This window comes from Mercenaria mercenaria, chromosome 5 (genome assembly GCF_021730395.1).
Source record: "Mercenaria mercenaria strain notata chromosome 5, MADL_Memer_1, whole genome shotgun sequence".
NCBI lineage: Eukaryota > Metazoa > Mollusca > Bivalvia > Venerida > Veneridae > Mercenaria > Mercenaria mercenaria.
Genome location: NC_069365.1, coordinates 46,787,367 through 46,804,318, shown reverse-complemented (window position 1 = coordinate 46,804,318; position 16,952 = coordinate 46,787,367). Strand labels below are relative to the sequence as shown.

The 16,952-nt window shown below is 36.6% G+C and overlaps 1 protein-coding gene across 2 annotated transcripts in view; it reads left to right on the top strand.

Moving 5' to 3' along the window:
- The window catches only part of LOC123557163 (sushi domain-containing protein 2-like), a 41,847-nt gene that overhangs the window by 8,174 nt on the left and 16,721 nt on the right, over nt 1-16,952 (top strand). For both annotated transcript variants that reach the window (XM_053543412.1, XM_053543411.1), the window contains exons 5-15: nt 315-483; nt 4,247-4,356; nt 5,016-5,175; nt 7,977-8,158; nt 8,480-8,646; nt 10,539-10,829; nt 11,277-11,545; nt 12,226-12,366; nt 12,975-13,163; nt 14,183-14,319; nt 16,557-16,674. In XM_053543412.1, coding sequence (XP_053399387.1) covers nt 315-483; nt 4,247-4,356; nt 5,016-5,175; nt 7,977-8,158; nt 8,480-8,646; nt 10,539-10,829; nt 11,277-11,545; nt 12,226-12,366; nt 12,975-13,163; nt 14,183-14,319; nt 16,557-16,674 — 1,933 coding nt within the window. The remainder of the gene's footprint in view (nt 1-314; nt 484-4,246; nt 4,357-5,015; nt 5,176-7,976; nt 8,159-8,479; nt 8,647-10,538; nt 10,830-11,276; nt 11,546-12,225; nt 12,367-12,974; nt 13,164-14,182; nt 14,320-16,556; nt 16,675-16,952) is intronic.

Here is a 16,952-nt window from a genome sequence, read left to right as displayed (position 1 = left end):
GAACATAATTATTTTCGAACAGTTTATCCGTAGAACAAAGATACACAATTATTCTTGACCATCAGTGAGCAAAAATAGCATAGATTCACAGCAAACTATTGAATTTCTCCGATGATTTATACATGAATTGCAAAATTAATACACGTACTTACCCGCCCCCCCACCCCCCACACACACCCAACACACACCCTAAAAAAGTGTAGATGCAGAAAATTTACAGCCATAGAAGTTTTCAATGTATTGCTGTCAAGTTACATCCAATATACTTATTCATATACTTTGTACTAGCATACCGTTTCTTAAAACTATTTTAGGCTGGTTTCAATGGTGGAAGTGGCACGGGGTTTACAAATATTGTTCCAGAAACACGATCCATTAAGTCGTTAAATCAGATACAAGGAAGTGATAAAATTGGAAGATTCATTTTTAGAATTTCTTCAGGGAAGGTATTCCATGGAGGTTGTTCTGATGATACGGCTTACAGTAAGTGTCTCAACAGCTTTTCTGCATTTTCATTCCGTGGAATATTCAATGTTCCTAAAAGTAGTAAGGCCTAAAAAAAAAATTCTTTGTTTCCGGTAACATGCTCAAAAAAATTAGGGTAGGTAGGTCGGAAAACTTTTTTTTTTTGGAATTTTTTTTTATCAAGGGAGACTTTTCGGAAATTATTTTTTGGTTAAAAAATGATTACAAATAAGGGGGTTATGCCTTTAGAGCATCAGTAAGTTGATTTCTAACATCACTGGCCATGTTTAAAGCATAAAAAGTGCAGTTTTGCATCTTTTTGTTAAAAAGTTGAAAAAAATATTCTCCAAGGCCATAAAAACATTTAGGGTCGGGCCAAAAATTTAGGGTGGGTCGGGATACCGGAAACAAACAATTTTTTTTTACGCCTAATATAGAATGTCTTAATGCCATCATTTGTTGCTTAAGTTAAAAAAAAACATTGAATCATGTAGAGTGACAGTGAAAGGCGCTTATACAGAGCATTTTTGGGCTTTTGGTGCTTCCATTAGAAGAGATTCCAGATAACTGAAATCTCATTCCGGCCCGTCACACAGGTCAATATTACGATATGAGCCGCGCAATGAGAAAACCAACATAATGGCTTTGCGACCAGCACGGATCCAGACCAGCCAGCGCATCCGTGCAGTCTGGTCAGGACCCATGCTGTTCACTAACAAAGCTTACTGCAATTAGAGAAACCGTTAGCGAACAGCATGGATCCTGACCAGACTGCGCGGATGCGCAGGCTGGTCTGGATCCATGCTGGTCGCAAAGCCATTATGTTGGTTTTTTCATGGCGCGGCTCATATGATTTTTGGTTAAAAACAACGAAAAAAGAGCGGAGCTTTCGAACCCAATGGAGGCTTTTTAGACGCCTGCTGGTTGAAAACCAGTTTCGGGGCCTATAGGAATGCGCTTTTCCGTCCATCCGTCATTCTGTCATTCCGTCCGTCCGTCCGTCCATCCGCAATTTCGTGTCCGGTCCATAAATCTGTCATTCATTAAAGGATTTTAATAAGGATTTTGATATAACTTGGCACAAATGTTCCCATGATAAGACTGTGCGTCATGCGGAAATCCCGGACCCAAGGCTTAAAGGTCAAGGCCACAATTGGAGTTCAAATGTCAACAGGGCGTTTTACCTGTCCGATCCATAACTCTGCCATCCATAAAGGGATTTTAATATTACTTGGCAAAAATATACCTAAAAGAAGGCAATGTGTCATGCACAACTTTCAGACCCTTAGCTCAAAGGTCAAGGTCACACTTGGCAGTCAACTGTTAATATGGCATGAACAGGCTCTGTTTCGTGTCCGGTCCATAACTCTGTCATTCATTAAGGAATTTTAATATTACTTGGCACAAATATTCCCCATGGTAAGGCGACATGTCATGCATAAAATCCGGACCCCTAGCTTAAAGGTCAAGGTCACAATTGGAGGTCAAATGTCTACAGGGATTTTTTCCTGTCCGGTCCATAACTCTGCCATCCATGAAGGGATTTTAATATTACTTGGCACAAATGTACCCCATAATAGGAAAATTTGCTATCCCCTATCTTAAAGGTCAAGGTCACACTTTGCAGTCAGATGTTAACACGGCATGAACAGGGTTTGTTTCGTGTCCGATCCAGAACTCTGTCATCCATCACGGGATTACAATAATACTTGGCATCAATGTTCCCCATGATGAGAGGACTTGTCGTGTGCAACATCCAGAACCCTAACTTAAAGGTCAAGGTCACAATTCGAGATCAAATGTCAATAGGATTTTCTTCCTGTCCGGTCTATAACTTTGTCATGCAAAACAGGATTTAAATATCAGTTTGCACAAATATTTCCCAGGATGAGACAACCTGTTATGCGAAAAACCGGGCCCTTAGCTGAAAGGTCAAGGTCACACTTGGAAGTCAAAGGCCACAAGGGCTTTTTTCATGTCCAGTCTTTAACTCAACAATCCTTAAAGGGCTTTTAATATTACTTGGCACAAATATTCGACACCATGAAACGGAGTGTCATGCACAAGACCCAGGTCCCTGGGTCTAAGGTCAAGGTCACACTTAGAGGCCAAAGGTCAGATAGAGGAATGTTTTTGTTCGGAGCATTTCTTCTTTATGCATGAAGGGATTTTGATGTAACTTGGCACAAATGTTCACCACAATGAGACACCCTTGTTTTTAGAATTACTTCCCTTTGTTTTACTATAAATAGGTTATATTGTAACCTTTTTATTACTGGCCATAGGGAAAATTCAAGACCACTTTTCTGTGGTACAACATGCATGTTACATCCAATTTTTAGGTACATTTTGACCTATCTCTAACTGGTAAAGTGTTTTGTGTGGACAATTATTATATAGATTTTTATGCCCCCGAAGGGAGGCATATTAGTTTTCAACTGTCCGTCCGTTCGTTCGTTAGTTAGTTAGTTTGTTAGTTAGTTCGTCACAACGTTAACTTTTTGTATGAAGGCACTTTACTCGCGAACCACTGCACCCAGGACCTTCAAACTTCACGTGCTGATAGTACTTATTGAGTACACCACCCCTACTGACTTTGGGGTCACCAGGTCAAAGGTCAAGGTCACAGGGACCAACGTTAACTTTTTGCATGAAGGCACTTTACTCGCGAACCACTGCACCCAGGACCTTCAAACTTCACATGCTGATAGTACTTAATATTGAGTTCACCACTCCTACTGACATTGGGGTCACCAGGTCTAAGGTCAAGGTCACAGGGGCCAACGTTAACTTTTTGCATAAAGGCACTTTACTCGCGAACCACTGCACCCAGGACCTTCAAACTTCACATGCTGATAGTACTTATTGAGTACACCATCCCTACTGACTTTGGGGTCACCAGGTCAAGGTCACAGGGGCCAACGTTAACTTTTTGCATGAAGGCACTTTACTCGCGAACCATTGCACCCAGGACCTTCAAACTTCACATGCTGATAGTACTTATTGAGTACACCACCCCTACTGACTTTGGGGTCACCAGGTCAAAGGTCAAGGTCACAGGGGCCAACGTTAACTTTTTGCATGAAGGCACTTTACTCGCGGACCACTGCACCCAAGACCTTCAAACTTCACATGCTGATAGTACTTATTGAGTACACCACCCCTACTGACTTTGGGGTCACCAGGTCAAAGGTCAAGGTGCTGCGGGGGCATTTGTCACAATTAGTGACAGCTCTTGTTTTAGGATTAACTTCCCTTTGTTGTAACTATGAATAACTTATATTATAACTTCTTTTTTCTTGGCCAAAAAAAAATCCATATGAAAATACAGGTGCTAGTGTAAAGAAATTTTATATGATGGGCGTATATTGTGACATTCTGGCACTCTTGTTATATTGATGTTATGAAACAATCAACAACTGTAGGGTTTTGTATATGCAAATTGTAATCAAAGTGTTTTGTTATAACATACTAGTATTGTAGATATAGTATAATAGTGTTTATATATCATTGACAGATATCAGTTCATTATGTTATACTGCAGTAGAGAAAGTTAGGTACCTTCCAGTAGGGGACTTTGTATTGTAGGGCAATACTACAGCACAAGAAACGGACCGCTTGACCTTGTTTTATAAAGGCCCCTTTTATAAAGCAGCTCTAGTATTATCTGTACAGATTTAGTAAACAAAGAAGCTTGGGTTTAGCTTTTTCATTATCCTGCAAACGTTTCAAATAGAAGTACCTGTTACAAGTTATTTTGTTTAGCTAACCTTTATTTCAGCGCAATTAAATGTAAATCCTAACTATGCCGGTATGTTTGGAGGTAAAATGATTGAGATTTCTGGTCCCTGTTTCACCGACAGACAACAGATCTTTTGCCGATTTGAAGATGTGAGTAAAAGATTACTGCAAGAATGGTAGTTAACTTCCTATAAGATCTCTCTTTGTCATACTTGTCAACTGAATACATACTCTTACATGTAGCCAGGGCCAAATGTCAGTTAAAGTGGTTAATCAGATTTGATGAAGTAATAGACGTCTGTTCGAAAGTTTAACAAATGATCATTTACAAGTGTTTGCGTTCACCGAGTGTTTAATGTGTGTTAGGCTTTCACGGGAAATATTTGTAAAATTTGATTTTCCTATTCTGATTGCCCAACCAAGAGAGAGAGAGAGAGAGAGAGAGAGTTATTTTCGCATAATATGTACATATTTTATAAATCATATTTTGCTTAAGAACGATATGCATATAAGAACTATTGCGCTATAATTATCTAAGATTTATATTAACAAATAAATGTATATATATTTAGTAGAAATCCAGTTTAGAAATGCATGTTTGTGAAACAAAAGAGAAATATTACATCCCTTTATCAATTTTGGTCGCACAGCTATGATAGATTGGAAGTGCATGAATTCTGACCCTACAAACAAACAGTTTTAGAATTTGCCTTTTGCTTCAGATATGCCATTATCTATCAAATGCAGATTATAGGAAATACATTTTTTAAAGCAAAATAACTGTAAGAAAACTGTGCCTTCTTTTTCAGCAAAACCACGTAACATCAGCATCTGAAGTACTGGCTTCCTACGTCAGTCGAACACATGTCAGGTGTGTGGTGCCACGCCTCCTCGTGCGTGACCGCGTAATTCTAAGCCTATCAACGGACAATGGGCGGACCTATCCTTACAGCACAACGTTCACTATTGGTAAAACAAATTAATTTCAGTCTGAAAACTGCTATCTGTATTGAGTTTGGATTTAGTAAAAAGTTAATTTATATTTGTTTCCAGTAATGCAAGAAATAAATGGTTAAATTTAAAATTATTAAATTTTGTAATATCAGAATAATTTATTTCGGCAAAAGATCAAAATTTACTTCATTGAGAGAGCAAAGTAGGTAATATTTCGACTGGCACCAGAACAGAAAGAAAATGCCTCTGTACATGTTATACCTTACCCCTAGGTATTCTATAAGAACCATGGTCATGAAGGGAAAAATTTACTAACCCGTTTCAATCGTGCATTTCATACTTAAAACACGCAGTTCCGTAAATGTGTACTATGGATATCAAACATGCGGTGATTTATTTTCAATTATGTCCCGGTCACATTTCTTCAATACTTCTTATCTTAGAAAAACAACGCGTAGTTTATAGTTATTTCAACGTTACACAAAAAACTTGCTTGACATTTCCTGGTGAAGTTCCGTCCTAGATTACAAAACCATTCTGATTGGCTGTAAAGTTGTGAAAATGTATGTCAATCGTCATTTTACTACACGTGTTCGCTAAAATGTGAAAATGCGGCATAAATGTGCAAAATGAATAAAATAAACAGAACAGATGCAGACCAATGTACGATTTCAAATTAAAAATCATAAACAAGATGAATTCCATTCATCATTTCAAGTTTTAGTGTAAAACGATATTTTTTTAAATTCTGTTTTTGTCTGTTTACATTTCGCCATACATGTGCACACAGCCGTGACCTCTAGACCGGATGTTCATTAGGGAAGGTCAAGCAAGTTTTTTCTGTAACGTTGACGAAAGCATAACATATATGTTGCTAATCTCAGCAATATGGAATATTGAGACAAGGTGACTGGTGCACGATGGAAGATAAATTATCTCTTGTTAAATATACTAGGTACCCATTCACCGAACTTCGCGTTTAAGTTGAGAAATACGATTGAAACGGGTTAGTATATTCTAGTTCATGACCATTGTTCTTATAGAATACCTAGAGGTAGGGTATAACATGTACAGAGGCATTTTCTTTCTGATCTGGCGCCAGTGAATATTTCACGAGTGATCGGCCAGGAACAAAATACTATTTATGATGTTCATGAAAAGAAAGAAGCTAAAAACATGTTTATTGATTGCATTTTACACAACGTAATACACAACAAAGATCAAAAAGAAGATTTAATTTTTAATTGTGATATTACATAACCAGTGTTATTTTTAAGGTGATGTCACTTTTTGAATTTCCGGTGAATAACAAAAAACCAAAGAATATTCAGTTCTTTCCAAAAACTGTTATATTATGATTCAACCAAATAGTTTACATTGTCTACCAGAAAGGAACAATTCTTACATCTTAATATTGAGATTTGATACCTTTATAACAGACAGTAAACTAAAACAATAGACATTCATATGTGACGTCGGTGAGCTCAACAAAGCAATTTCAAGCACAACTATTAATGTGGAATGTAAAGTAAGTTACACACTACAATATCCGTCCAAGATACTTTCAAAAACAATGCATTTGCAGAATAGAGAGATAAAAGTAATTTTGACAGCTCGTGAAAACTAATGACAAATTTTGACAGGTATATGATGACTCATGACCTAATTAATTTTTTTCTGTTATTTCTAACTTCCAGTTTGATTTTCATAAAATGGGTATTCTTTATTGTAGCTTACAATTCATACATTAAAACAATAAAAGAATATATTGTTACCTCACTGTCGTTTTGTCTGTCCATCTCTCGTACGAATTCCTATTGTTTCAGTCATTTGTTAGTAATTAGAGCAACTCACAGTGTTGCAATCATACAAAACACATCCCTTATTTTCACATAGATATTGAGGATTTATCTAATGAGCACATGTATTGGAAACACAATTTCAATACCGACTGTGTATTGTAATAATGCTAAACTATCTCAGCCGTGACATCTCCTTAAAGGGAAAAAACATACTTGCGACGGAACTTAAATTCTGAATCTATTAGTGATGAGTATTTAAAATTATTTAAACCCGTATTCTTTCAGTAGTAACTAAGACAATAATTCCATGTACTAGCAAAACTGGTTTGGATAATTCCACTTCTTAAACCAATTAAATTACGACCTTATATTTGAATTTATTGTTGTATAGTACATTTACGAGAATCTTTTCTTGTTCTAACATAAGATAATGCCTATTATGCACTCTATGTTGACGAATTTAATATTTACACAAAGACTTAAAAGACTTGTACTTCGAGAAAACATATGAATATGCATGTAATGAGTAATTATGTCTCCCATCACACAGTGGTGTGGGAGACATATTGATTTACTCCTGCCTATGTGTTTGTGTGTGTGTGTGTGTGCGCGCGCGCGTGTGTATGTGTGTTTGTCTGTCTGTCACAAAGCTTGTCCGCACTCTAAGCCGAACATTTCTCATCCGATCTTCACTAAACTTAAAGAAAATATGTTTGCCAATACGTCCTCGGTCAAGTTCGATAACTAGCCATGCAAGTCGGCTTACTAGGCACTTCGGAATTATGGCCCTTGAAACTTGTTTTTGATAATCAAAGCACTCAAGTCTGATGAGGCAGTTGAGGTCTTGGTGCATGGTTGACTCATATACTACATACTACTATTCAGATGATTAAACAGTTGTGGGAGACATGCGCTTTTCTCAAAAGCATCTCTACTTTATTTCGAAATACAGCAAAAAGGTAATATTGATCAAACACGGCAGTTTCCAAATTATATACTTTTATCCATATACAGTTTTTCCTGGAAGAATGTCTGACTCGGAGCATGTTAAAGCTGTGTATAAAGCAAATGATCTTGGATGGTACTCACATAATCCTACCACACTGAGCCTGACATGGAATAATGTGTTGTTAAGCAACAATAGCAATTCTCTTGTTGACATACATCTTATTGGTTACAGAGAGATTAATGGCGGGGTAATGAATATTGCTATGCTTAATCCTGTTTTTATTAAGATTTACATGTATTTAGCGCTATTCGGTAAAGAAAATAAGATTTTATTTCAAATATCAGTTGTTCTCATCAGTACGAAATGATTATTGTTTTAGTTATAATTTTCACTGTATGTTATTTTCCCCTTGTCTTAAAGGAGGGATCATTACAGAGCGTACAAGTTATTGTCCCCTTCAAGGTTTTATTGAAACGGACTATATTTCTAAAGCAATTTGTTTTTAAATCAAGAGGGATGATAGCATAATATTCAAATTGTATTATAGATATTTCCTTATTATTTTTAGGGAAGTTATTCACTGTTGATTACATTAGGCAAAGATATTCCAGCTGCCAGGGGACGATATACCATCAACCCTCAGGATTATCAGTGCAGTGGTCAAGATTGTTACAACTATGAGGTCGGACTGGTTGAAGTGAGACTCCAGGACCAGTTCGTGCCACATAGCCACAAGTGAGTTAGATTTGACACAACACTCAGAAATGTATTTTTAAGTTCGGTATAACTTTCGGCACAGGCCATACGTAAAACATAAAAGATATAGAGCTTATAGACAATACACCTGGCAGTATTCTGTAAAGACGGACTGTATTTAACAAATATACAACAATAATATTCCGCATTATAGTAGGCGGAAATCCGAATTCGTACTTTTTCTTTTAATTTAAACATATTTTATTGCAAACGATACATGTTTATAATACAAATAAACACATGCGTTATTTTAACATACATGTGTATATTAATGAAAATTAGAAAAAGCATGTTACGTAATGTATACATTGAAAGCAGACGCAAAAGGGTTGGGCCACAAGTTTTCCCAACATTAGCGACGACCATTCCACAAGAGTAGGGTAAGGTAACAGATGGATCTAGAATTTTGTATAAACATATGAGCCGTGCCATAGGCCAGAAAACCAACATAGTGGGTTTGCGACCAGCATGGATCCAGACCAGCCTGCGCATCCGCGCAGTCTGGTCAGGATCCATGCTGTTCGCTTTCAAAGCCTATTACAATTATATATAACAATATATGAGCCGTGCCATGGGAGAACCAATATAGTGGCTTTGTGACCAGCATGGATCCAGACCAGCCTGCGTATCCGCGCAGTCTGGTCAGGATCCATGCTGTTCGCTTTCAAAGCCTATTACAATTAGAGAAACGGTTAGTGAACAGCATGGATCCTGACCAGACTGCGCGGATGCGCAGGCTGGTCTGGATCCATGCTGGTCACAAAGCCACTATGTTGGTTCTCCCATGGCACGGCTCATATATTGTTATACAGAGAAAGATGATACAAAAAATTACAAAACAAGAATGTCTAATTCAATAAAGTCTCTTCAACAATTTCATTACATTCATGGCCCGGATTGTTTCAGAGCAACTGGACTCAAATATCAAAACTAAAAAGGAAGAGAAGAGGTATAGATCTTAAGGGTCAGTTGAGTTAAATAGCTTGATCTGAAATGCTATATAGTTATTTGCTTTTGTAGACTTTACCAGGAAAGATTGTACCCGGCGGGTGCGTGTCTTATTTGATCTAGGCTTTGCAAAAACCACTCCAGCCAAATACAAAATTACAGATAAAGCTACAGCAATAATAACCCAATTATGCATTAGTATGCCATTGGGAAGTTGTTCAACTGTTCTTGTAAAATACAGAACAACTTGAAATCTGTTATAAATACACGCAAGATTTTGGTGAATTATTTTTGTCGGGTTAAAAAGTGATCTTGCAAAGTTTCTCACAAAATGATAAAACAACGAATCTGGTCGTTTTCAGCTGTATGTCTTTTACAGCCGTCAACTCATTTTACATTAAATTTTATTTATATGCAAAGCATGTCGCAAAATAGTCAAACAATTATTTTCTAGACATTTTGTTTTCCTTAGAATACATGCTGGTTTAAAGAATGTCGGAACCAAATAACAACACTGTTTATTAGAATACTTGCTACCCAAACTGTAATGGATTCAGACTGGTTTTGAAGAAACTTCTAAAATCAAAGACTATGTGCGTGTCTCGGAGAAATATAACATAAGGAAAGTTGAATAATGAAAAGTAAATGTTACTAAATTCATTCACACGCGGCTCATTTCCCTTGGGATATAGCTTGTGCTTTTGTGTCGGTACAACCTGTAAGAGTTGACCTGAGCGCAGTATAATTTCCAGAGTGCCTCCAGGGTTCTCCTTTACGGTTTAAGTTGGGAAGTTACCATATGACCTAGATGACTTAGTAACTTACACCAACGTAAACATTGTAAAAACAGACTTAGTTATTGAAGATGGAAACGACAATCTTATCAATGCCACGTTGAGTACATTGTTGATATTCATTTCTAGGTTCTTATCAACAAAGGCTATTCCACTTGGCTGGTATGTCCAAAATGCAATGACTGCTCAACATGGCACGGACTGGCCATCCAGTTTGTGTATGAGCTGGTACAACAAAGCGTTTCAGGATATGAACTGGGTTAACTCACTGCTAAGTTGTCCGTGCTCTCTTGCTCAAGCTATATCAGATTTTGGAAGGTGGCAACACGATCACGGGTGTAATTTACAAAATTCCGAAAATTCCGGCAACTGTTTTTACCACCAGGAAGCTGTTCATTGTGTCAGAGCTGTACAACCGGTGTAAGTTAACTTTCAGCATGCGGCTTTTCTTTTCACGTTGGACAAACATGCATTAAATAGCTTGCCAGTTGCCATACAATGTAAATAGACTGGTATACCTGAAAGAAAAGATTAATTTATTATTAAGGATTGTAGTTACAGTACTTTTCTTTAGCGTTCTGTTTTCTATGAAATTTTGTAAAAGAATACCATTGATATGAAGCTGTAAACCACGTGATCACCTCGGTCTTATCCAATAATGTTTTTGTTGGAGGATACGGAAAACCCCGAAGTTTCTCGATTGCACAGTGACATTTTTTTCTTTACATTTGCAGACTATTTTTGAGCTTTGCCTTAAAGGTACGTTTTGATTATATAGAAAACAATCATTCATCTTGCCTTTATATAAAAGTAGTATTTGATTATTATTAAACAAACATTTTATGCCTGCATTTTAACGTTTTGAAGTGGTGGCGCTGGTAACCAATGTTGCTACGGTAAAAGCGGGCACCTAATTTTTGCGGCCGATACTTTCCAAGGGAGTACACCCGACAGGAGCCATGACTGGGGAGCAGCTCCTTACGGCAATCCTGGTTACGTGCCTAGCCTATCACACTGGATAGACGATGTAGTGACATTTTATTACTGCTGCCTATGGTCGGGCTATAACTCGTGTGATTATTATATGGATGTAAGACCGACCTCAGATTGTACTGGGTATTCACCACCGGTTCCAGGTACAATCCTGTATAGCTCAATAAGTTTAACATGACAATATTTTGAGCTCTTTAGTTTTTGCCTACAAAATTTTCTACAGTTGACACTCGGTATTTTAAATTCAAAGGGATCGAGAGTTTTACTTCGAGATAACCAAAATTCGACTTAAATGATTTTTTTGCACGCGTTTTCGAGACGGGACTTAGAAATCTTTGTAAACGAGATAGCCGGAATTTTGACAAAGGCGAGTTTGAGGTATCGAGTTTCAACTGTATTTAGAGACTTCCTATTTATGAAAATTGACTTTATCAGTCACATTATCTTTGTAATATCGCACAATTATTCAAAAATAATGCCAGAGGTTGAGGCAAATGTTGAGCTAGAATAAAATTAAACCATGGACCTCAATTATCATTTCGACACTCTGGACAAGATTATCGGACCGCTTAGAGTTATTCTGCCCAAATTTATAAATAATCTAAATGATACTAAATTGCAAGTTTTTGAAATGGCTAAAAGGATTCAGTGTTGCCTCTAGAACCATGGCCCTCTTCATAAGGTCCTAGTGTTGGTGCTGGATTTTCCTTCGAAGGTGCTGGTGATTAACTCTTTTTAAGCTTTAGTAGCTATATGGCTAAATAATCTTCTATCAACTTTCGTCTTTAATTGATTAAATACATTTATTTTATGCGACCAACAGCAAGCGTATATGGACAAGGTCATATTGCAACATTTGGTGGTCTTAAATTCCGTATGCTTGGGCCGGGTGATTTTGTTCTGTTGAGGGCAGGAAACACAGAGGTGCAAGTCAGATTCCAGAAAAATCTCTTCCCAACAGAAAGTAAGAGCATCTTTATAACTGTTAATGGATTTTCATAGTGGAATTAATTGCAATTTTGATTGCATTTTTGCATATAGAAGTAAATGTACAATTTTTTATGTCGATGAAAGTTTTCATATTTACATAATTTTTCATTCTCTTTCTTATCAATAAATAAAATGTATAGGCATACATGTGCTTATTTTTGAGACATCTGTAACTACAAAAGGTTTATAGAAGTGTATCCTAGATTTATTGTATGGCATGTCAAATTATTTCAAGTTCATACATTTCTTCTTTATATCCAGTCTACCTAGAGGTTACCGTAGCTACGTTGACAGTTTCATCAATAAAGATACGAGCCGTGCCATGGGAAAACCAACATAGTGGGTATGCGACCAGCATGGATCCAGACCAGCCTGCGCATCCGCGCAGTCTGGTCAGGATCCATGCTGTTCGCTAATAGTTTCTCCAATTCCAATAGGCTTTAAAAGCGAACAGCATGGAGCCTGACCAGACTGCGCGGATGCGCAGGCTGGTCTGGATCCATGCTGCTCGCATACCCACTATGTTGGTTTTCTCATGGCACGGCTCATACGAGTTATCATTTCTGTTGCCTTTCCCTTCAGATAAGAAGACGATAGAGACTACGTATTCGTTAACAGCCGTTGCGGTGCAAGACCGCGGCACTTCTGACAGAGTAGAACTGCGCCTGCGCGGACCAGAATTCAATCATGAGTATCAGCACATTGATGTCCTTGTAAATGGAGAATTCATTGAATTCAATGAAGATTCTTTGAAATGGCAAGACTTTAAAGGTAATTAACTCACAAAAAGGTAGTGTATGAAGTCCTCATACCGCTATATAAGGCGATCCGGCACATTTAAAGTTTTTGAAATTTATTTATATTGTTCAACAAATGAGACAGACACTGAATATATTGTCACTAACAAAATTACTATCTGAAGCCATTATTCTGATCGTTTCTTCAGTTTACAATAGTGTTATATTATATATATTATAGCATACCAGATTTATATAGCATCTTTTTTTCATGGTAAACACGTTGAAAGGCGCTTTACTTACATAGGTAGCCACTCAGGGCGCCATTTCATCCCATACCAACACAGACACAGAGCGATCTGAGCAGGGGTATAGAGCGAGAGAAAGCCCATGAAATAGAGGAAAATCTTTTAGATACAGGCTTGTTAGGCTAACTTAGCCTAGCCCTTTTTGAATAGATAACCTCGTTAACAAACTTTGTGTCCCGGCGGTGTTAAGCGCCGATGAACACGAAGCTAAGAACCAATACTGGCTTTGATGTTGTTTTCCCATTAAGAATTGTGTTGAAGTGTTACCGAGAAAGTCTCTTAACAAAAAGAATATCAACGAAAAAAACAACAACAACAACAATTTTTATAAATTAATCTTTTATCGCATCTTTATGTGTAATTTTGAAATAATAGTAAAAATATATGATATTATATTATGTTACCATTGGATGTTTTTCCTGTATGAGGTATGAAAATGTAAATGAAAGCTTTTTGAATATATTATAAATCACAGTGTGTGAGTTATGTACGTCCGGAGAATGCCGAGAGAGAATACATGAGCCTCGCAAACGCACTATGTTGGTTTTCTCATGGTGCGGCTCACATAATCACACGGAATTACCGGAAACCTTCATGTTGTTACATGTTGCTTTATTGTAAATTATTCTTTGACACATTACGGTCATTTTGCTTCCTTTTCCTACTGGCAAACATTGGCAAACTATTCAAATGTCTTAAAACTTAAAGTAAACAGAGCTAGATTTATTTTGACTCTACATTACAGGTGTAGCAGTTGTGAACACCGACACGAGAAAGGTGAAATCAAATTTTACCGTACTGCTTACGAATGGTATAGGCTTTCAGGTAGCAGAAATAGCCAACACGTTACAACTTGACCTGATGATGCCTTCAAATACATATGTAAGTATATAGACTGGTCAGAAATATAGCAAATTAATTTCTTTAAGAGGCGATGGTGTTAAAACTGAAAACAATGTATTAACACAGGAAATTTAAAAGAAGCTTCAGGCTCTCCCAGTCTTTTTTATCTCTACATTATTTCATATTTAGCTGATAAATTGTTACTCGTCGATTTTGAGTCGGCTAAACGCTTTCAAGCGTTTGACGAGTCCTTGCTATCGCCCGATTTCTCATTCTTATTAAATGGCCTCACAACACAGCGAAGTGATGTAGTTCCATTAGATTGTCTCTAATTTCAAAGAGTTCATTGATCGAATGAAGTTTAGTTATGTCAGTCCTATTTGCTATGACCAATATACGATGTAATCTGTCAAATTTATGACTTGTAATTGTGCAATACTCGAATAAAGCCACGTATTTTCTTCCGTGGTAACTCATTAAGCATAAACACGCATAACGATTCTGCGGGATTTGGTAATACATTTGCGCATATGATTATGGTGACGAATTTTATGCCCTTTTGTCACAAAATAGCAAATATGATGTTCACAAATTCAAATAAAAACTGCATATTAACTTATTAGCCAAATTATCCATTTGTTACCCTGTCCGTTTCAAAAAATAATCTTTAAAATCATTTGCGCAAATAACAAATTTATTGCGCTGTGCATTTTATGAATTGCGCAGGCTTACCAAGCTTGCGTATCATCCAGCGAAAGACAAAATATAGTTCCAGAACATACTGCTAGTATTTTATTGAGTGGGTACCTCTGAAAGCATTGGAATGTCTCTTATCAAAAAGTTTACCACATCAATGAAATTAAATTATGACAGCTTCATAAATACGCTAATTCTTCCGCGAGACTTCGCGGATGAATCCTAACTACATTCTGGGACACTTGTGGGCGAAAACGCGTGACCTGTTAATAACAACGCTTCTACGACTTTGCGTGGGTTGAATTTTGCAGTCAGTAAACGGATAAATTATCGGAAGAAGAAGCTCTTACTGGTTTGTTTAATTACTACTGATATTAAAAATGATTTTATTTCTTATTTTTCGAGAAATAAACAAATCGGCGAAACATTAAATTGTATTTTCTTGTAGTTTTTGAAATCGAAAGTAGATCGTCTATGTTTGGCTGCTTTGACGAAACGAAACAACTTTTTTTATGAAAAGATTTAAATAAGAGGTAATTTAATCGTAAACTTCAATGTCAGATATTGCCAATTGCTGCTAAATGTCTTCGTATCATCACAATTTGTAAAACATATTGTTGAAACTGGAGATTTAGAAAAGTGTAATCGTATCCGGATATAATATTTTGGGTAAATATCGAGCTGTGTTATGAAATTTTAACATTCAAGTAACAGACATGATAGATATCAATGTAACAGAAATAATTCTAGAATTTATTTTATAACACCTACATATAATCTATATCAGACTGGTATTCTAGTCCTGAGGCATGATCTGAAAGTAAAAAGATGAAGTGACAGTCATTCATACTTTGGATATTGTAATACTAGAAAGAATCTAGATATAGTCATGGGCAGTATCTTAGTGTCAGCTGTCAAATTGTAGTTTGTACTTTCAAAATTTTTATTTCTGCGAATCACTCTTCTATTTTAGAGAAATATATTGGGTTTAAATACTTGTATAATGTAAATCAAAGTTTTACTAGGCATCGACCGAATGTTCATTTCGTTTATTGTAAAAAAATCTCTCTTTAGTTGGGGGAAAAAAACTAAAAACAAACTGAAACTGGTAGACTATACTACAAGTACATCAATCATTAGCCGACACAGGCCCTTCAGGCCTTTGATTTTTCTTATCAAACCTGTTTAAAATTGAATAAACTTCTTGATGCTTCACTTTGTAAGGAAAACTGTCTCCTGTTTTTGTATATCTTTTCATATTTATTTTACTGTGATAATAGGTTTGTAGATTTCCTTGTTTTGTTAAGACGTTGCTGTTGTGTAAAATGAAGACCTCTTTTCAAACTGTCCAACAATCGTGTTTTGTTTTCTCCAAGTTAAAGTGAAACTGGACTAAATGACATGACAAATGGTCCGGCTCAATTTCAGTCGTCCATCCATATTTAGTAAACATATACTTTATCTGACGACGTCTTCTGAACACTTGGCTCCTAGGTGTAAAATAACAGCTTTTAAATCATAACAAAATTATTAGAACATGTAGATATATGATTTATAGAACACATTTTATGATATTTAAGACCAACCAGTCTGGATTGTTGGGCGACATCGGTGGAATGAAAACCTTGCCAAATGGAACAGCATTCTACATTGATGCAGATAATAGAAGCGCTTTATACAACCATTTTGAACTTGCTTGTAAGTAACATTATATTTTTTTTTTACAGAATGTAGTGAATTATCTCTCCTGTAGTGAATTTTCATTCTGGAGACTTCAAAATATGTAGCGTTTTGGAATACGTCAGCCGAGAACCGACATTTGCCCAAAGTTCTCCATCATGATTAACTTTGAATTCAATTTTCCAAATGGCTTACATTGACTGTTGCAAAAGTTATCCAGTCACATTACGGGAAATAGTCTGATATGCCCCATTAACACAGCTAGATACGAAATGTATAAGATTACGATATATGAA